At 34.6% G+C, this 22,254-nt stretch overlaps 1 protein-coding gene across 1 annotated transcript; it reads right to left on the bottom strand.

The window, feature by feature from the left end:
- Positions 1 to 20,914: 20,914 nt before the first annotated feature.
- LOC120080461 (protein GLUTAMINE DUMPER 1-like) lies at positions 20,915 to 21,313 on the bottom strand. Its single transcript, XM_039035115.2, has one exon. The coding sequence runs from the start codon at positions 21,311 to 21,313 to the stop codon at positions 20,915 to 20,917; it is 399 nt and encodes a 132-aa protein (XP_038891043.1).
- Positions 21,314 to 22,254: the final 941 nt, after the last annotated feature.

Genomic DNA, 22,254 nt, shown 5'->3' with positions numbered 1-22,254 from the left:
ATGCTTTGTCTGTTAGTTAGAAGTAGGAGTAGTTATTAGCTTATACCCCCCATCATTCTTTTATTCATCCGCCGCATACACATTACCACATACGTTTAGCTACAAGTCCCTGAGTTCGACCTCGAATCACCCGAGAAACTTGCGTTTGCGTTATACTTGGTATGAGTGTAAGAAAACTTGTGACAGGAACACATGGTCATCGCATATAAGAGTAATGCATATTTTCATTCCAACGCATGACCACCGACGCATGAGAATTAATGCATGGCTTAAGACATGCATCGCATATTGCGATCACTAACTTTCATCACCAAGTTTTTGGCTCCGTTGCCGGGGACTTGGCAGCTAATTTTTTGTTAAGTTTTGTGTCTCTGCAGGCAACCTTTTTATCTTGGGAGTATTGCAGCTTGTATGATCAAGTTACAACCAATATTGAAGTGTAGGTGATACGTCGAAAGTCAGTATTGACCCCAGGATAGAAGGGCAATCAGTCGCATGAGCTGAAGGTAATTCTAAGCACATGGTGGCCAACATGTGCCAACCATATGCCGGAAGTTCCAGTGGTCAAAGTGAGCTCCTTGACCTAAGCAGTTGAGAGCAATCTCCTTGGGAGACTCCTTGCGGTGACATCACTCCAATCTCTCAAGGGACGTCTTCTACTGTATCTTTACCTTGCTTTCTTAGTTTAGTTTATTTTTATTTTTATTTTTATTTTAGATATGCGGCTGCTTCCTTGGTTGTGATGTGTTTTCTTCTTGTAGATGCAATAATAATTCTACTCGGTGCACAGTTGCAACGGAAGAATTCCCTCCATCCTTCAACACATGGCTTCGATCGCGTGAATTCCAATGCATGATCGCATGCGTTATTCCACCTAAGGTCCTTTTCTTGTTATCTTTTATGCATTATCCTTTTGAAATTCTCCTTGTCCGATTGTGTTCCTTTGCGATGCATCTATAATGGTACGTATAATTCACCGCATCTGCTAACTAAGCATAGCAAGGCTCTTCTTACTTTTAATAGCTTCTTCAAATTTTGAAAGTCTTAAGTTTTATTACGCGTAAACCTTTGCTCAAACATTTATTACCGCATTCCTGTTGAGTTTGTTTTTAGCTTTGTGGTGAAAGACTACCAACCTCTAAGTTTGGGGGTGGTAGCGATCCCGGAGAATTGCGTTCATTACATTGTGATCATTCCAAAAGAAAAAAAAAATGAGAATAACAACTCCACTGTCAACGCAATGGGGAAGCCCATGTTGATAAGAATTAAGTTGTGAAAGGCACTTACCCATAGTTGGATGTCCGCATGATATACGTGGGGGCAAGCCAAAACAAAGGTAAGTCGCCAGGATCAACGCATAAGTGCAACTCCTCTATCGGGCGCAAGCCAAATTAAGCAAGACAAAAGGAACACAACCGAAGTTGGATGCCCGCATGACACACGTGGGGGTAAGCCAAAACGAAGAGTGTAACCAGGTTCAATGCCACATTCTAATAAGTAATCGTAGAGTTTTGAATTGTTTTGAACGAGCGCATTCTCATAAGCTAAACGCAAAGTTGCGATGAATGAATAAAAAGTTTTTTAGCAAAGGCTTGCCAGATTTAAAGTTAGAAAATAGCTTTTTGAAGAAGCAACCGAAGTTGAGGAGAGCGTTGTGGCCATGGTCAGCGGTATGAGTAATTATATTCTGAGAGGCTAGTCATCGTAAAGGAAAGTAAGAAGGTGAGTTAAGAATTTCTTGAGTATGACGCATGCTTGAGGACAAGCATGATTCTAAGTTTGGGGGTGTGATGACGGACAGAAATGCACGTCATCTTAGGCCTTTTATTTAGAATTATGAGGGATGTTAAGCAGAATATGCAGCAATTATGTTAGGAATTCACGAGAAAATGAGTTTGTGTCGTTCAGCATTAAGAATCTCGGCTAACCCACTATTATGCGTTATTATGCATTAAATTGTCTATCTTTGTAGTTAACGCAAAAAGTGGATGCAGACGCGGAAGCCAGGCTATCGCATAGACGATCGCATGCAGAAAAATTCTCCAACGCAAATGCGAATGCACACGTTCAATGCATGGGTTTTGTGGTAATCAACCGCATTCGTCCATCGCATAGGAGTTGTGATCGCTTGCAAGCAATTGCGATCATCGTGTAGAAGTTGCAATAATCAAGCGAATGCGATCATTGCAAGATTTCGGCTACACGATGATAACCATAATAGTGGGATGAACGCAAGGTTGGTGAAATGGAAGCATCAACGCATATCTCGAGAAAATCAAAAGAAGATGTTGACATTTCACCTACCACGCCGTTCGCGGTAGAGATTCAGAAAAGGAGCATCACGCCGCGAATGTCAAAATCAGAGCAGGTCCATTAATGTTGTCAGTGATCAAGCTCTATAAATAGAAACCGCTGAGCATAACTTTAGATCATCCAACTTTTGGCCTTCAGACGGATCCTTGTGATCCAGACGAACGCGTTAGAAGAAAGCTTGAGAGTTCTTCATCTCCTTCATCCATTCCGAGTGACGACCGGAACCTTCGCCGGAGTTAGATCTCGAGAGAGTCAGCTCCACCACCCTTCCATGGCACCATCAGAAGCCTTGACACATATCCGCTGGAAGCAAGACATTGCTTCCAACTAGTCCTTTCATTTTCTCTTCTTTTCTTATATTGTATTGTATTACATTTTGGCTTAAGAAATTAATACATTTTGTGATTAATGCATTTCTATGTTTCCTTTGATTCCATCTTCATCTTCCTTTACTTAGAATCTTTAACATTCATTGCATCACTTAGTGAGATTACTAGAGTATTGCATACTTAATCATGCGACATAAGAATATGAAACATGTAGCAAACCACCGAGAGGTGTGTATTGCGTGAGTATTGTGAGAAAACCTTATTTGCTTAGTGTGAAGCTGTAGTAACGCCTGTCTATAGGCAGATGCAACGCTTGTCTATGAGTAAAGTCAGCAACAACTAACTACCCGGGAGGGTAAGTGGTCGGTCGTATTAAGCAATGTAAGTAAGTGTTCACTAGAGATAGGAATAATCTTACGCCAGCCAAGTTTATGCGGTTACCTTGTCTTATGAGCGCATCATTAATCATTTAGGCATACTTGAGTGAGTAGTCTAAAATCCAAATCTAAGACTCGAGAGAGCGGATTGGAATACATAAGCAAGAATGGGGAACTTAGGAATAAGTTTCGTTTGCTATTACACAGCGTATGCACCCTACGGAGAGGATATTGCATGCGTCCAAGAAGTAGGATACGGTGGTATGCAGTCATCTTGTTTATGTGTGGGAGCACATGAGCAGGAATAGAGACTTAGGAATAAGGCCTCTTGACACTTCGCATATACATCACATGCGTCCTAGAGTTAGGCGCAAGTGTGTGTAGCATGATCGCATAGCTTGCATTGGCTGAGGTTTCCCTTGCGGTCAAGCCTAGGGTTGCGATGAAGATATCTTCACATTTTATCTATTTTTTCATGCATTTACTACGCACCAACAGTTGTCGTGTCTCTACCTCTCATTCATACTTCTAATGCTTTGTTTGTTAGTTAGGAGTAGGAGTAGTTATTAGCTTATACCCCCCATCATTCTTTTATTCATCCGTCGCATACACATTACCACATATGTTTAGCTACAAGTCTCTGAGTTCGACCTCGGATCACCTAAGAAACTAGCATTCACGTTGTACTTGGCGTGAGCGCAAGAAAACTTGTGACAGGAATACATGGTCATCGCATATAAGAGTAACCCATATTTTCATTCCAACGCATGACCACCGACGCATGAGAATTAATACATAGCTTAAGACATGCATTGCATATTGCTCACTAACTTTCGTCACCAAGTTTTTGGCTCTGGTGTCGGGGATTTGGCAGCTAATTGTTTGTTAAGTTTTGTGTCTCTGCAGGCAGCCCTTTTATCTTGGGAGTATTGCAGTTGTTGCAACCAAGTTGCAACAAATATTGAAGTGTAGGCGATGCGCCGAAAGCCAGTATTAACCCCAGGATAGAAGGGCAATCAGTCGCATGAGCTGAAGGTAATTCTAAGCACATGGTGGCCAACATGCACCCAACAATTGCCAGAAGTTCCAATGGTCAGGGCGAGCTCCTTGACCTAAGCAGTTGAGAGCAATCTCCTGCATGGGAGACTTCTTGTGGTGACATCACTCCAATCTCTCCAGGGACGTCTTCTACTCTATCTTTACCTTACTTTCTTAGTTTAGTTTATTTTTATTTTTATTGTTATTTTGGATATGTGGCTGCTTCCTTGGTTGTGGTGTATTTGCTCCTTGTAGGTGCAATAATAATTCTCCTCGGTGCGCAGTTGCAACGGAAGAATTCCCTCCATCCTTCAACACATGGCTTCGATCGCGTGAATTCCAACGCATGATCGCATGCGTTATTCTGCCTAAGGTCCTTTTCTTGTTATCTTTTATGTATTATCCTTTTAAAATTTTCCTTGTCTGATTGTGTTCCTTTGCGATGCATCTATGATGGTACGTATAATTCACCGCATCTGCTAACTAAGCATAGCAAGGCTCTTCTTTCTTTTAATAACTTTTTCAAATTTTGAAAGTCTTAAGTTTTATTGTGCGCAAACCTTTGCTCAAACATTTATTACCGCATTCCTGTTGAGTTTGTTTTTAGCTTTGCGGTGAAAGCGCTGCCAACCTCTAAGTTTGGGGGTGGCAGCGATCCCGGAGAATTGCGTTCATTACATTGCGATCATTCCAAAAAAAAAAATTGAGAATAAAAACTCCACTGTCAACACAACGGGGAAACCCATGTTGATAAGAGTTAAGTTGTGAAAGGCACTTACCTGTAGTTAGATGTCCGCATGACACACGTGGGGGCAAGCCAAAATGAAGGTATGTCGCTAGGATCAACGCATAAGCGCAACTCCTCTGTCGGGCGCAAACCAAATTAAGCAAGACAAGAGTTAAGTTGAATATGGAACGCAACCGAAGTTGGATGCCCACATGACACACGTGGGGGTAAGCCAAAACGAAGAGCGTAACTAGGTTCAACGCCACATTCTAATAAGTAATCGTAGAGTTTTGAATTGTTTTAAACGAATGCATTCTCATGAACGCATTATTCATCTTTGTCAAGATCCTAAAATGGCATAAACTACCTTTATGACCATTCCATAATTCCAAAGGTATTCTTGTAACACTTTTGGAAGGAATGTAGTTCAAAATATAAGCTGCAGTATGAATTACATAACCCCAAAACGAGTCAGATAAGGAAGCATAACTCATCATGGACCGAACCATGTCTAACAAGGTCTGATTTCTCCTTTCTAATACACCATTCTGCTGAGGTGTACTAGATGCTGAGGGTTGGGATACAATTTCACGAACTATCAAATAGTCTTGAAATTATAAAGCTAAATACTCTCCACCTCGACTAGATCGAAATGTTTTAATCGTTTTATTTAATGCATTTTCAACCTCAGCCTAGTACTCATTGAACTTTTCAAGGGTTTCAGACTTATGTTGCATTAAATAAATATACCTATACCAAGAATAATCATCAGTAAATGTGATGAAATATTCATTCTCCTCTTTCCTTAACATTTATCGGACCATAGAGGTCTGAATATACAACTTCTAAGGGTTCTTTGGTCCTATGACCTTTTCCAGTAAAAGATATTTTAGTTATTTTGCCTTTAAGGCATGACTCACATACAGGTAAAGAATTTTCTTTTAACCCACTTAGAAGTCCACTCTTGACCAATCTTTCAATCCTATTGAGATTTATGTGTCCTAATCTTAGATGTCAAAGATGGACATTTTCCTTAGGAGAAATTTTAAGTCTTTTATTTTGAGTCACCACAATTTTAAACAGTTTAGTATTAAGAACAGCTTTAGTTGCTAATGGTCTTAGCACATAAAGATTATCTTCCAGCTTAGCAAAACAAAGCTTGATACCATTTTTGTAAATAAACACTTTATTTACTGAAAAATGTACAAAATAATTTTGTTCAATTAAACACTTTACAAAAATTAAGTTCCTCTTTAAATCAAGTACTACATATACATTGTCCAATAAAATATAACTTTTCTATAAAGTCAGCCGAAGTCCTCCCACTGTCCTAGTTGAGATGATGTGTCCAGTTCCAACACGCATCGTCATTTCCCCGGCCTCCAGTTGCCACTCTCAATACCTAGAAAAACCACTTTGAAGTATTCATCCAAACTGGCCACGCTCACCTATACAAATCAAAGAATATTCCCTCATGAACAAGAGTTCATAATACACTCAGGATTAAGACTAAGTTGTCTAGGTCATCCAATTGAAATAGGAATCTAACTATCTAACGACGTTACATCTAGTGGTTACTATTTCGCGGTCCTATCTTATGGAAACTCATTGCATAGGATACCCTCACTCACGTGTCACCTACATGAATGCGTTGGATCATTACGTTTCTATGAAATACAATGGGTCATATACATAGTGTCATAAGGATAAGGTACCAAGCCTTATCCCTATACTATAAACCCTTTAGGTTGTATCTTGAACATTGATCCCTATATATCACCACATATAGTTCAAGGCTCATAAGGTAGTCTTGGATGTTAGTTTATTAGGTTTAGGGTTATTAAGACAGAATAAAATACAACACAATCAATAACATTTATTTAATTAACACAGATAACTCTTTATTGATGACGGTCAATTAATAACATTTATTGTCTATGAGTTTTAGGACATAAAATACAAACTCCCACTTGAACTAAAATTCTTGTCAGTGGGTTGTACATAATATCAAAATCCAAAATAGGGGGATTATGGTAAATAAATACAATAAACTAGGGCATCTATATACCCATTACACACCTTCCACCTGCCCTAGATTATACAATGTACAAGTCTCACATATCTAGATTTTCTAGATGATCCTCGAACATTTTAGTCAAGAGAGTCTTCGTAAATAGATCAACAATGTTATGCTCCAAGGCGATCTTTGTGACAAACATATCTTCTTGCTGCACAATCTCCCGTATCAGATGAAACTTCCTCTCAATATGCTTTCCTCGTTTGTGGCTGCGAGGTTCTTTAGAGTTGGCTATTGCCCCATTATTGTCATTGTATAAGGTGATAGGCAAGTCCATATTTGGAACCACTTCCAAATCACTTAGGAACTTCCTGAGCCAAACTGCTTCCTTTTCTGCTTCATAAGCAGCTACATATTTAGCCTTCATAGTGGAATCTGCATTGCATCCTTGCTTGACACTACGCCATATTACAGCTTCCTCATTTAGAGTAAACCCTGATCCTGACGTGGATTTCCTAGAATCCTTATTAGTTTGGAAAATAGAGTCAGTGTATCCTATAAGGATTAAATCTTTAGCTCCATACACCAGCTTGTAGTCCCTTTTTCTCCTAAGATACTTGAAGATGTTCTCAATCGCAGTCAAGTTGTCTAACCCTAAATTGGACTGGTACGATTCTCTATGCCTCAGCTGTGGGCAGCTTAATGTATGTTATACTCTCCACTAGGCAAAAAATTTGTAATGGAATGGGAATAGTCAATTGGTACCAGTCTAATTTAGGTTTAGACAACTTGATTGCGATTAAGAACATCCTCGAGTATCTTAGGAGAAAGAGAAACTACAAGCTGGTGTATGGAGCTAAGGATTTAATCCTTACAGGATACACCGACTCTATTTTCCAAACTAACAAGGATTCTAGGAAATCCATGTTAGAATTAGTGTTTACCCTAAAACGGGGGAGCTGTAATATGGCATAGTGTCAAGAAAAGATGCAATGCATATTTCACTATGAAAGCTAAATATGTAGCTACTTGCGAAGCAACAAAGGAAGTTGTTTGGCTCAGGAAGTTCCTAAGCGATTTGGAAGTGGTTTCAAATATGGACTTGCCCATCACCTTATATTATGATAATAGTGGGGCAATGGCCAAATCTAAAGAACTTCGCAGTCACAAACCAGGAAAGCATATTGAGATAAAGTATCACCTGATATGGGAGATTGTGCAGCGAGGAGATATGATCATCACAAAGATCGCTTTAGAGCATAACATTGTTGATTTATTTACAATGACTCTCTCGGCTAAAATGTTCGAGGATCATCTAGAAAATCTAGATCTGCGAGACTTGTACATTGTATAATCTAGGGCAAGTGGAAGATGTGTAATGGGTATATAGATGCCCTAGTTTATTGTATTTATTTACCATAATCCCCCTATTTTGGATTCTGATATTATGTACAACCCACTGGCAAGAAATTTAGTTCAAATGGGAGTTTGAGTTTTATGCCTTAAAACTCGTAGATAATAAATGTTATTAATTGATTGTCATCAATAAAGAGTTATCGATGTTAATTCAACAAATGTTATTGATTGTGTTTTATTTTATTTTGTCTTAATAATCCTAAACCCAATAAACTAACATCCAAGGCTACCTTATGAGTCTTGAACTATATATGGAGATATATAGGGATCAATGTTCAAGATACAACCTAAAGGGTTTATAATATAGGGATAAGGCTTGGTACCTTATCCTTGTGACACTATGGATACGACCCACTTTGTATTTCATAGAAACACAATGATCCAACGCGTTCGTGTAGGTGACATGTGAGTGAGGGTATCCTATGCAATGAGTTTCCATAAGACCGGACTGCAAAATAGTAACCACTAGATGTAACGTCGTTAAATTGTTAGATTCCTATTTCCACTACTACAAAATCTACATTACTTGACACTTGTAGTTTTTGATTACTTGACGTTTCTTTGGAAAAAAGTCAAGTAATGACCTTTTATTAAAGGAAATGTCAAGTAAAAGGGTTAAAAAAGTGGAGATTGACAGAATGTTTTTGATAATTTCACACAAAGCATTACTTGACACGTTTTTCGTGTCAAGTAATATAAGGTGTTACTTGACACGTTTTTCGTATCAAGTATAAAAAGCTCTTACTTGACATATTTTACGTGTCAAGTAAAATATAAAAAATAATATTTTTTTTTCATCTTTATTTATTGTTTCTCTCACTCCCCCATTTTCATTTCCCTCTCAAGTTCGGTTTCTCTCCTACCAAAATTATCAAATAAAGTATAAAAAATAATTAACTTCCCCCTAGTAAAAAAAAAAAAACCCCAGACGCCCTAGATAAACCCTCCCCCTTCCCCCCTTCTTCGTTTTCTCTCACAACCCTCCTTCCCCCCTCCCCCCCCCCCCCCCCCCCCCCCCCCGAAACCCTCTCTTTGATACACCACCGGATCCACACCCAACCTCTATCGTACAGACGCCCTAACGCCCAACCTCGTGCCAGACCTCCGTTCACGTTAGATCGCAGCCGCACCGGCCAATCCTCCACTGTACAGGCACCCAGATGTCCAACCTCGCACCAGACCTCTGTTCACACTAGATCGCAGCCACACCGGTCAGTCCTCTACTGTACAGACACCCAGTCTCGCACCAGACCTCCGTTTAATTCAAAGATAACTCCATCTCAATCCATATTTATTAACTTCATTTCAAGGTTTGTCCAAGTTATACAATAAAATTCATATTTTATTCTTTACAATCCTGTTTCCCCATCTCTTCTCTATCACTATTCAAACCCCAAGTTTTCTTGCGTGGTTGGGTGAATAGCTTCTCTGATTGATTTTCCAGCTCTAACGACTATAACGATTTTGGCCCTGTTATCAACGCCACCCAATTAATCATGGTATCTCTCTTCTTTCTTTCTCTTCTCCTCTTGACTTGATGGTGGATCGATTTCTAAGATAATGACAAATGAATATGGAATCATGAATGCATATATATAATCTTGACTGATGTTAATTTTATCTGAATTATTATGTTTTTGTCTCCTCTTTTGGGTAGTTTGTTTCCATATTGATTATAGATTATGAGTTTAATTCATAGTTTCATGTCGGGGTAATCGAAATGGCCAGCATTTTTTAGATTTGTCTTATTCAGTTTGAGAACTTCCTACAATAGAGCCTCTTTGCTTATATGTATTTGGATAGGCTGCAAAAATTCTGACCAATTTAATTGTTGTGGGCTCTGGGATACTTACAAGGGCATTTATTCAAGCCTACCATCAAACTCTTGCAAGTACGTACTCTTTTTTCCTTTCCAATAGGAAGTTGGTCAATTTGTCCTCAATATCTTGGTCATTGGTGTAAAGTTTTTTGGCTGGCTTGATGGAAACTTGGCATATGGAATAAAAGAAACTTTCACCTTGTCTTTGAACTATTAGAAGCTATAATGTAAATGTGAGCTTGAGATGTACAAGCATTTTGCCAATAAAAACAAAGTTCTGTGTGCACATAGTTTAATTCTGCTTCAGGTGATTGAAATAGATATCAAAACTCTTATTTGTTTAATGTAGTTGGGAGATGTTAACATCCTGAATTTCTATCTCTTACATCCTTCCTCATCTTTGAAAGCCTGAACACTGTCTTCTTAGATCTTCGGCGAATCGTCAAAAGAATTTGTTATTTTTCGCCTGTGACATTTCGATAAGCCATTTGCAAATGAAAACTGTGTTTTATATTGCACATATTTTATAATTATTAGTCTTTCGTTGACTAATAGATGTAGAAGTTTGGGAAAAAACCTTTTCAGTCCCTAAGTTCTCACTAATAATAAGTGTATTTGGTCAATAAATTTTCTAAACGTACTTTTTTATTACTAAGTTTTGAGAATAGGTTTAAAAGGTCTTTGGGTTAGATTTTTTGTTTGCTATAGTAACAAAATAAAATTTTATTATACTTTAATGTTGACATGGAAATTTAAAATGTAAAAAACAATAAAATTAATTAGTGTTGGTCTAATAATTGAGTTATTTTCAATTTTTGATGTTCAATTCAAAGATTTCAAGGGATTGAAGCTACTGTCCAACAAATTTAATGATGTTTGGACATTTTGATAAGTATTGAGGTCTTGAAACTCTTTTGGAATTGTTACGTAGTTGCTGGAATTTGTGTTTTTGTAACCATTATTATTGAACTTTTCATAGATTGGATTACTTTGTTGTAGTTTTGAAATGGCATTTGAATCAAGGCACACTTTGGGTAATTTATTTAGAGTTAATGTGTTATTTTAGTGAATGAAAATTTGAAGAAATTTTTTATTGCTTGTAGATAAGATTGGGCTTCCTTATTCTTTCTTTTTTGTGAAAGTTGTGAAAGTTGGGGGACAGGTATCTGCATTCTTCTATTTTAAATTTTAGCATATGCTTGATTTGTTGATAATCTTCTTCCTCTTTATTATATTTTCTCAAATCTCTCCCATCTTCCTTTGTTTTGCAGCAAAAAGTCATTGTTCCTCTGGAGGCTGGATATGGTCAAAAGAGAATGAATGAAATCCCAGTAAGTCCCTAACTTTAAGTTATAGATATTTTTTGAGTTTCGAGTATGATAGTTTTTTCATTGCATCAAGTAAGTCAATCATGTATATTTTTCCTTGTGTGTGACTTTTTGTCATTGTTGTATCTTAACACTTATTTCTATATTTTGAAATTTGATGTTATCGCCCTTTATTCTATTTTGCAGGTTGACTTGCTTAAACATGGCTTGCTTGACCCTTAATTCTCGATCTTTAGATTTCAAAACTCAATGTATAGATTAAATAATGTACTTTGTTGAGAGGTTACTTATTAAACAATTTGTCACTTTTGTGTTTGTTGAAAATTGTGTTTTGTATACAAAAGAAATAGTTGAGATTTTATTTTGTTCATGTACATGTGAAAGAGAAATATTGTTGTAATTTGTGAGGAGTGTTCATATGAAAGATCATAGTTGAACATATGGAATTTTTAGTGAATATATCGAGTTGATAGATCTTAAATGTATAATGTTTATTTAGTTGATTTAATTATATTATTGGAATATCAATTGGGACATTTAATTTGAAAAAAAAAAAAAAAAAGACATATACTTGACACATAAAAAACGTCAAGAGTTATCATATATGATACATAATCAATGTCAAGAATCAATAAACTTGACATACCACCAATGTCAAGTGTTTCTTGACACAAAAATTGTATCAAGAAACATTTGTCTTGACGTTTTTTGGGCGTCAAGTTATCACACTATACTTGATAGTCGAATATTCAACACTTTTATAAGCGTCAAGTATACCCTTTACTTGACATTGGAAAAACGTTAAGTAATCCAATTTTTGTAGTAGTGTTCAATTGGATGACCTAGATAACTTAGTCTTAATCCAGAGTGTATTATGAACTCCTGTTTACGAGGGAATGTCCTTTGATTTGTATGGGTGAGAGTGTCCATTGAGTTGTTCCGACTCCCATTTTTATCACTCATACACATTTTGTCGATCACAAACTTGATGAAGTTGGTCTTAGTACGAACTAGATGTGAACTATTCATAGCTCAGTTTTTGAGTGGTTTGTCTTTGATAAACTTGATGGAGCAATTAATGATTGTGAAAGTGTGATTTCCTTCTATGAAAAAGTTTAAGGGCTTGTTCTTAGAACTTTTAGGGTGACTCGAGATTCTATGTGCATGGCCTTAAAAAGCACATATTGTATCATCAAATCAAGGGAAAATATAAGAAGTATATTATAGTGGTCTCAACCATAGTTATTGAAAGTTCAAGAGGTATACTTTCTCTAATCAAGTTGTAGCCCTATTTCACTATGCATCAATTCAAACCATAATGATGCTTAAGTTTATTCTCCTTTCATTGCTTAGAAATAGTCTTTTAAAATGTTTTTTTAATTTGTTTATTATACTATCCATTCATGGAGCATTGTTGGGAATGACTTGGGCTTTTAGCCTATAGCAAAAGCAAAACACATTTTGAGGGAAAAAGTAGTATGTTGTCCTACATTAGAAGATTTTGATTTGCTTTGCTAAGTGGGTTTATATACAAATACTAGCATGGGAACTTCCAAACTGTGGTTGTGGTGGAAGTAGAAACTTTCCCACACCTATGTCGTGTCCGATCAGCTGGTGGGTACTGTTTATAACATTACAGAAATATTTTATTAACGTTTTCAAACCAAATTTATCAAAACATTTTATTATCAAACTGAGTTTTTAAAACTGAAATTTATTCTCAAATATAAAGTCCTTCATTCCTTCTTTAGTATAGCTCTGTTCTTTTATTTTGGAAAACATAGAATACAAGAAACATTCTTCTTCTTCCTCATTCTCTCTCTTATTTTGTACTATCGTTTCTGAGCACTTTTTCATATGATTCAACCCTTCTTTGATGAGTGCACATCAAAGGTAGGGTGTTATGTTAAACTTATGGAACAATCGGCTTACAGTGATTTAATACTGAGGTCACATCGTATATTTCTTTCAAGACAGTAGTTCTTCCATGGCAAAACTACAATGATCTGCATTTGGCCTTACACAAAGTAAAATCTAAAGTCTCCTTTATTTTAGTGGACACGTTGTTGACTCCATGAAGTGGCTTTGCAAAACCTCAAATGCACAAGGTATGGGCTCAAAGATCGGCTCGTACAAAATATTATTGCCTATAATATAATGTGACATCCTCTACTGATTAAGTGAACATACTACAAGGATGAATTATATATGTCTTTCTTCAAAGAAAATCAATCACCATCTCCCCTAACGAGAAGGACACATAACTTTGGCAATATCTTATCCAAAGCCCTTTGATGAACTCGTTATGCTAGGACTCCTTTTTTATGTATCCATGTTGTTTGCATTCTCAATGGTGTTTCTTCTGTATGAAGTATTTATTCTTCATCCAATTGTTAGTTACTACAACCCTTCTGTTAAGTATGTCCTTCACTCCCTAGTCTTTTTTTTTCCTCCAATAGAAGTTCACTAATAACCATCAGCAAAATCTAAAGTCTTTATCGTGTAGATCAAGTTGGATTGATGTTAATGAATTGAGTTTATAATATGAAACACTATATTTATTATTACACTACAAGAATTCTAGGCTTTAATGTCGGTTTAAAATGATATTAAAAGGCAACCGACATTGAAGATCATATTATAAAAGATCTTTAATGTCAGTTTTAAATCGACATTGTATACCATCTTCAATGTCGGTTTAAAACCGACATTAAAGATAACTAACATTAAAGACCTTTTATAATACAATCTTCAATGTCGATTATCAACCGACATTAAAGCCTTTTAATGTCAATTTTAAATCGACATTAAAGCCCAAAATTATTGTCCGCTTTTTTCAATTATTGTTCGTTTTTTTAAATTCCATTGTCCAATCTATTTTTAATATCGATCAAAAAAGTTATAAACAAGAATTGTTTTTATATATTAAGATCACAACAAACACAAAAATTTAAACATAAGTCTTGCTCACAAAGTATGAATAATAGTTAGCTCCCAAAGAGAATAACAAAATTTATACTTACGAGGTAGTAGTTGGCTGCTTTCGTATAAAAAAAAATCCCAAAATAAAATCTTAATTGCTTTTGTATATACAACTTAACTTTCAACATATACAAAAAATTAACTAAAGATTGAAAGAGCTGGTTGTCTACAAAAAATCTGCAAAGAAGACATGCTTGTTTAAGTATATAAAATCAAGAATAAGTTTAAAATAAATTAATCATGCTAAAAGAAATTACATGAAGTATGGAAACTATATTTATACAAACTTACCAAAAGGAATGAATGCAAAACTTTCTATTATTTTCTCTGTTCTATGGATGAGTTTGTTATGCCCTCTATCTAAAACCTCTTTGTCCTCGTGCGACTGATGTCAATGAGAGTATATAAACAAACATATATAAGTTGCGTTAATGTAAGCAATTTATAAATAACGAAACAAATGAACTCAACCCATAAACAACTACCATAGCTGCACAATAGTCATTGTAATGATCCCAAATTTTAATGCTAAACTAAGGAACATTACCAGATTTTAACCTTCAACTAACTTTACAACTCAGGTATTTTAGAAAAAATTCAGCAACATGACAGCACTAACACAACAATACAAAAAAAATTATTTTAACACCTGTTCAAAGAAATGCACTTCCAACAATATTCGAACAACAATCTTCTCTCAACAGAACTACCAGAGTTTCCAGAACACTAATACTCAAACCAACTGTCTAATCAAATTTGACATAATTAATATATCTTATAACTAAGAGAAAAGACATAAAAAATATATCTTATAGGATTACAAAACATACAAAACAATAAGATAGAAAAAATAGAAAACATCCCAAATAATGCACTAGAAAACCTAACTGCGGCAACCACAAAAACTCGTTTCAAAAGCTTTCAGTCACAAGAATAATTCCAAGAGAAACAACCAAATGAATTACCCCAACCACCTACAGAACATAAAAAAGAAAATCTCAAAAGAATAGCTATACAAACATATTAATAAATATCTTTTACTAGGCATTTTATTAAAAAGAAGGGTTTGTAGAATCAAACAAACATATCCTTTACTAGGCATTTTACTAAAGAAAAACATATAACTTAATTTAAACATATACATGTACTTTAATAAAAAATAATACTTTCTCAAGGAAGCACATATGCAAAGTCATCCCAATTGATTGAAGGAAATATCAATAATTATATTCTTTACAAGGTATTTTACAAGCTTAACCTGCAAACAGAACACTCCAAGACATTAAACATTACATGAAAAGTTGTAGAGGGTTGTATTAACTGCAAGAAAAAAATGTATCTGCATTTTAGTAACTAGAAAATATAGCTACAAAACCTTAACTAATGAGGCTTTCATCCTATCACACACTGAGGATTTACTTCAAAATGTTTTATTTATTTACTAGTGTTAGAGCTAAAGATTAAACAAAAGAGAAAAGAGTTCTTGAGTTAATGACTCCAAAGATTAAAAGAATCGAAAGGCTCTTGAAGTAAGAAACCAAAATCCCAATGTTAGAACTTAGTTTGATGGTTAATTCAAAGACTCAAGAAGTATTCGGAATGGGTAATCTTACCCAAAACAATTTCAAACCTCAATTCATACACCTCGAACCAAGTCTAAACTATAGTTAAAGCATATCCATGAGTTAATGACTAATTTATAGAACCTAAATCTAATCTGAAATGGTCTAAAAAGAGTTTTCAACAACTAAAACTCACCAAAATAAAAAGATTGTGCAAAAAGGGTTAGACCCTACAACACAAATTCCAATCCTTGGAGAATGCTTATACTTTGATTCTAGAAATGATTAAGAGTAAAGATCGTGATTAAGATATAATTGTAAGACAATCTTAATACATATTATTTTAGCATGAAAACCAAATAACAAATGAGTAAGCTCTACTTTTCTAGTTCCAGCGAAAAACCCTTTTCCTACAAATGAGTGCATACGTTATAACATATAAAAGCACATTAAACTGAAGGATTATAGCCAATGTAAACTTCTCTCATCTTTTCCTCTTTCATCCTTTTCCTCTATCCCTACTCTACTTTCCTTCTACTTTGTATTTGTGTACATAATTATAAGGTGGCAATATGATAGAGAACTTTCAAACCCATATCAAGAAGTTTTTCAGATCGATAATTAACAAAATCAACTAAACTTACAACACTCAAAGACATGAGTTCAATCAATAACAAATGATCTAAAAAAATACTTTCAAACATCCAAAACATACTTTTAATCAATGATCAAATCAAAACACTCAAAGACATATCTTTATAAAAAAAATTACATTATGGAAAGGATGCAGAAAATACTTGCGTTGACCGACAATCCTTTACTATTTTTTTCATATTTTTACTGCTATTTTGAGTTATTTTCCAATGTAACTATGCCCATTTGTTCAATCGACATAATCTCTATGAATTGATCATCCTAAGCGCCATGTTAGCCCAAAAGAGTAGCTATATGTCCAATATCTAGCACAAAACAACTGAAATGAATGAGAAAGACTTGAAAAACCATTTCAATTAATCAATGATAACCTTTTTCTTCTTTTTTTAATGTTGTCACCTTTCAATATGATACAAGCTCTCTCTAAACATGGAAGGCTATGTCCAATAAAGGAACAAACTTCTCAACATGGATGGAAAACATGTTTCTCTATGTATTGTCTATATTCATGAACTTAATAAACTACAAAACTGACCCATAATGCATTAATAACCTACAAGTGATCCATGTGTGAATATTACAACAAGAAAGATGAGCAATACTTTGATAAGGAGTGATAAATAAGCACAAGTTAAACATTTACATTCCAAAAATTCAGACTTCGAAAATTGAAAAATTCAGATTTCCAAAACTGAAAACATTTACATTCCAAAAAAAAATATAGTATAAAAAATAGAGAATCAATCAAGAAAAGATAAACAAATAGAGAGGCAAATCTAACCTTTTAAGAAGAAAGGGAACAACAAAAAAATTCTCTGATTCATCCTTAGCCACAATGTGGCGAGGTATCCATCCAATTTCCTAAAATCCAATTGAAAGTAAGACAATGGTGCTGCTTTCTGAGGCAAGGTAAAGTTACTTTGTTTAAAGACACTACCCACGATTCATTGTACATAAATAGCTATTTTATAAACTTTGTTGTGTGGGGGAGATGAATCTAAAGAATATCTAACCCCATAAACTTTTTAGAGTCAATAGATATGTCAATTGTGTTGTCCTTCTGTTAAATTAAACCAAAAATATAAATATAAACTCAAAATTTTAACTAAAGAAATCAACTGATTGCAAAAATTTCCACACCCAAAACTCAAAATTAAGAAAACAAGCAAGAACAATCACAAAAAAAGATTTCAAAAAATAAAAATAGAAATAATAGGGATTGCAACAGATCAAAACCTCGCGAACCCATCGAAGGGTACTTTTATCGAGTCCTTCGGTAAACATTCTACTACCTCCCATTCAGTTTCTGAATCGTGAAGCCGCCAAAATCAAATCGCAGACGATTCTACAGCTCAAGCTAAAATCCTCATCAAAAATTACTATGAACTCACACTAGAATCAAACACACGGAGCTCACTCCACGAAAAATGTCGACAAAAAAGGCAATGTTGGTCGGTAGAAGTCTACAGTCACACATAGTATTTATATTTATTTGATAAACAAAAACAAGTTCATCTTCGTTGATCATTCAAGCCCTAAAATCAAAACAAACTAATAAGATTTTCTTCTTGTAGTACACCAGAGACATTCACTATATATAAACAACACAGATTTCCTTTTTCAAAACCAAAAAAACAATAGAAATTATACTTCTATCGCTCTCCAACTACAGAGTTTACCATATCTATACACCTTAAACCTCCATCAAATGGATCAGCTCTCACGGAATGAAGACTAGAACTGCACGGGAATGAGTAGCAGGATGATCAATGCAACTACGCCCCACAGCAAGCTTCCTTCGGCCGAAAGGTGATACATGCGGTGGTGACGGTCCCAAGGCGAGGAAGAAAAGAAGCTCGAATCAACAAAGGAGAGGACTCAAACAAGAACGATGAGGAGAACCGGCGTCGCGAAGAGAATCCAATTGATATGATCCTCGGCAGCCTCAACGGCGAACTCATAGGAGAGCCACCAAGAAGCACCGAGGAAGATGGAGACGATGATGATGAGGAGAAGGACGAAATACGATAGAGGGTTCACGAAAAATGTAGACTACGGTACGACTGTCGTCGGACTCCTATCGATGGCGTTTGGTTCCAGAGGAAGTGGAACGGCGTTTTTACGAGGAAAAAGAACTCACAAACGTCGGATCTGAAATGAAAGAGAAAAAAGGGTTTTCAAGGAGAAGAGAGGGTTTGTAAGAGAGAAGTGAAAAAGGAGAGAAAAGAAAATGAAAGAGGGAGATTTTTTACTAAAGTTAAAAAAATAAATGGGGATCTTTATGTCGGTTTTAAACCGACATTGTAGCCTATCTTCAATGTCGGTTTAAAATCGACATTAAAGATCCCCTTTTTGTTATAAAAAAAATGACATTATACATATAGTTTCACTTTTTCCAACCAACATTAAAGCCCAAAATTCTTGTAGTGATTGATTCTATCTGTTTAATATAATTCAACATTTTAATACTTCAAAATCACAATCTGAATACATTAAAAACATAAAAATGTTGTTTCACGAACATTCACTATTTGAATCACAAAATCCAAATTCATTAAATGTATATTCGTTAAATTCAATTAATATAAATGATAAAACAAAATCCGAATTATCTACCATATAGGTCATACTAAAATGTGAAATTTGAAAGAACAAAAACAAAGATAAAATTGATATTTTAACCAAAAACATAGTAGTTACAAATCTAGAATTTCGATTTCCAATGCTATAATATTTAATTTTCACCCTTATTCGTCTCCATCCCATCTTTCATGTATTGGGAAACTTTGCTCTTCTACGTAGAAAACGTCAAAAAGACACATTACCAGATAGGGCTATATCTTCTATTTCTTCCTACATAAGCTTTAACTTTAAACACTTTCTTTTCTTTTTTGTTCCCTCTTTTCTTCGTTTCTCATGCTTCTCTTTGTATGGAATAATCGTAAGTCATTAATTCTCTATCTCTCTCTTTCTGTTAAGTTTGGTTGCCTAAACATACTTCACTGTTTGATTCAGTCTTCTTCGTTTTCCTTCCAGCCAAGTTTATATATGTCAACATGTGTATAATTCAATTGACAAGAACTATCAATTTCAAGGTCTAAGGCTCGATCCCTCTTCCCACGTACCCTCATAGTGCATATTGTCAAAAAAAAAAAAAAAGTTTAATACATATTAAATTCTAACCATATCCATTCCTTTTATTACTACGGCCCATTTATAACTATTTGTTTTTAAGAAAAGAATGTTATTTACATGTTTTTGTAAGTTTCGTGCATCCTTTAAAAACATTTCTTAGCCAAGTTTTAAAAACAAAATTCAATTTTTTTATTTTTTTTTAACACATCTAAAAAAGTAGGTAAGCAAGAAAACTATCAGTAGAAATAGTGATTTATCTACTTAACTTTAGAAACAAACCATAAAAAATAAAATGATTATCAAATAAGAAGCGTACATTACCAAATTTAATTTCTTATTTTTTTTTCCCTATGTTGTGCCTTCTCTTTCAAGGGAGATATTTTGAGAGGGAGATAGAGGCGAGGACATTATTCTTTTGTTGAAAGCCAAGAGGGTTTTTTTTTTTCTCTTTCTTATTAAGTGCATTGCTATTAGGCAGCAAAGGTTTGAACCTTAGCTTGAACTAAGAAAGGTATAGATACTTTACCTGTCTACAACTATATGATATTTTTTGTGTTAAATTTTTAAATAATATGTTTTAAATTTGTCTAATGCACTAAAAAAGAAATTCTAATTAATATAAAATTTAGTCCGAAAGATTTTAGATTTTCTTTTAATATGTATGGTGGGGGATTGAACTCTAACGTTGAGGTTGATAGTACATACTTGACGTCAATTAAGTTAGGATCGTTTTGGCTCAAACATTTTAGATTTGTTTGTTTATCTTTCAATAATTTTGATTTTATCTTTTGTATATAGAATCTTTATTAGCACAAGACATTAAAGTTAATCGAAAAAACATGACTTACTTCTCTGATTTCATTGCACAACCTTATCATTTGATGAACTAAAAATTTAAAAGAAAAGAATCAAAATTGGATCAAATAGACATATCACTCAACTATAAAATTTAAAAAAAGAAAAAATTACCAATTCCATACTGTTTAGTACAAATAGGAAATGGAAATTTGAACCTCGGACCTAAACACGATCATGAACTTTATAATACTATAGATTTTTATATAGTTATTATTTTAACATGTATTATTGTAAGGACTAAATGGAAAAGAAAAATCCACACCTAAAAGTAAAACAATGAAATTGAGACATTTTAGAAGATCAATATTCAAATTAAAAGAAGGAAAAGAAAAACATAGACTAATTAATTAGGAACCTATCTACAATCGATCCCCATCACCATGCTCCGCCGCCACCGTCGCCGTCGCAGCTGCATTTTCACGGCAACCCATAATTTTACCACAATTTAAACTCAACGACATAGGAGTAGCTATAAAACTTGGGTTAACTTCTCCGGCCATTATTACCAAGACCTTGTCATCAAACATGGCGGATGGCACCGGATTCTGACCATCATCGCCTTTTCGTGGATCGGACTCCATGTCAGCAGCTCGAGCAGCACCGTTGTCACCGTTCAATACAGATACAGAAACCTTCCGGCAATAAGAGCAGCCAAGGATCAATAAAGAAAAGGAGATAAGAATTGATATGACGGCGAGGGCACCGAATAAGTATGGCAATGGAGAATGCCATGGAGTGGCTGGTGCAGCTGCCTCCATGCTGATAAGAGATTCTCTGGTGGCTGCAGCAAGGGCTATTATCAATTCTCTGGTATGTGAGTTTGTTGTTTTGTATTAAGAGCTTTTTGGAAAGATGGAAATGAAAATGAAATATATGAAAAAGTGTGTGTCTACATATATTTATATATTTTTATTTTTTTAAATGACAAATTTACCCACCCTCACAACTTTTGATTTTGTGTCTTGTTCAAGTCTTCTCTATCTGATATTGGGATTTTCATCGAGGATATTCATTTTGTTGATAGCTCTATAAATGTAGCCCTCTTTCATCGCATCCCTAGAGATGTGATTAAATTTGTTCGTGCTCTAACAGCTTCAACACCCTCTTAAGGTTTTCCTTTGATATGGAAAGATTTTATTTAGGATGGTATTCTCCCCTTTCATTCATATCGATGAGATTTAAGGATAGTGGGCTTTGTTTTGTTTGTCGTGGATCATTGATCGTTGTTGGCTTAAAAAAAAAAAAGAATTGTTTGTCAAGTACTCACATTTAAAAATATTTAAGTCTTGTTTGATAATTATTTTATTTTTATATTTTTATTTATTAAATTAAGCTTATGCATATTCTTTCTAGGGGTTGTTTTTAAATATAGAAAAATAAACCAAAATATTTACCAGATATAGCAAAATTTTAAAACTATCAATGATAGACCAAAATATGACTACTGATAGAAGTTTATCCATGTCTATCAACGTCTATCATTGATAATTCTAAAATTTTGTTATATTTTGTAAATATTTTTAAAAGTTTCATCATTTGAAATAATTTTCCTATTTCTAGCTATGAAATTCCTTTGTTATGTTATCTACCTTTTCAGAGTGTTATTAAATACTAAACCAAATTTCAAAAATTAAAAAAAATTAAGTTTAGAAAAAAAAATCTTGTTTTTTGTTTTAGAATCTAGCTGAATGCTCATTTA

This window comes from Benincasa hispida, chromosome 6 (assembly GCF_027475165.1).
Source record: "Benincasa hispida cultivar pf3 chromosome 6, pf3_genome.v1.1, whole genome shotgun sequence".
NCBI classification, from domain to species: domain Eukaryota; kingdom Viridiplantae; phylum Streptophyta; class Magnoliopsida; order Cucurbitales; family Cucurbitaceae; genus Benincasa; species Benincasa hispida.
This window is presented reverse-complemented; position numbering and strand designations above follow the sequence as displayed.

Coding starts and splice junctions, on each gene's coding strand:
- LOC120080461 (XM_039035115.2), bottom strand. CDS start 21,313: ATGGAGGCAGCTGCACCAGCCACTCCATGGCATTCTCCATTGCCATAC.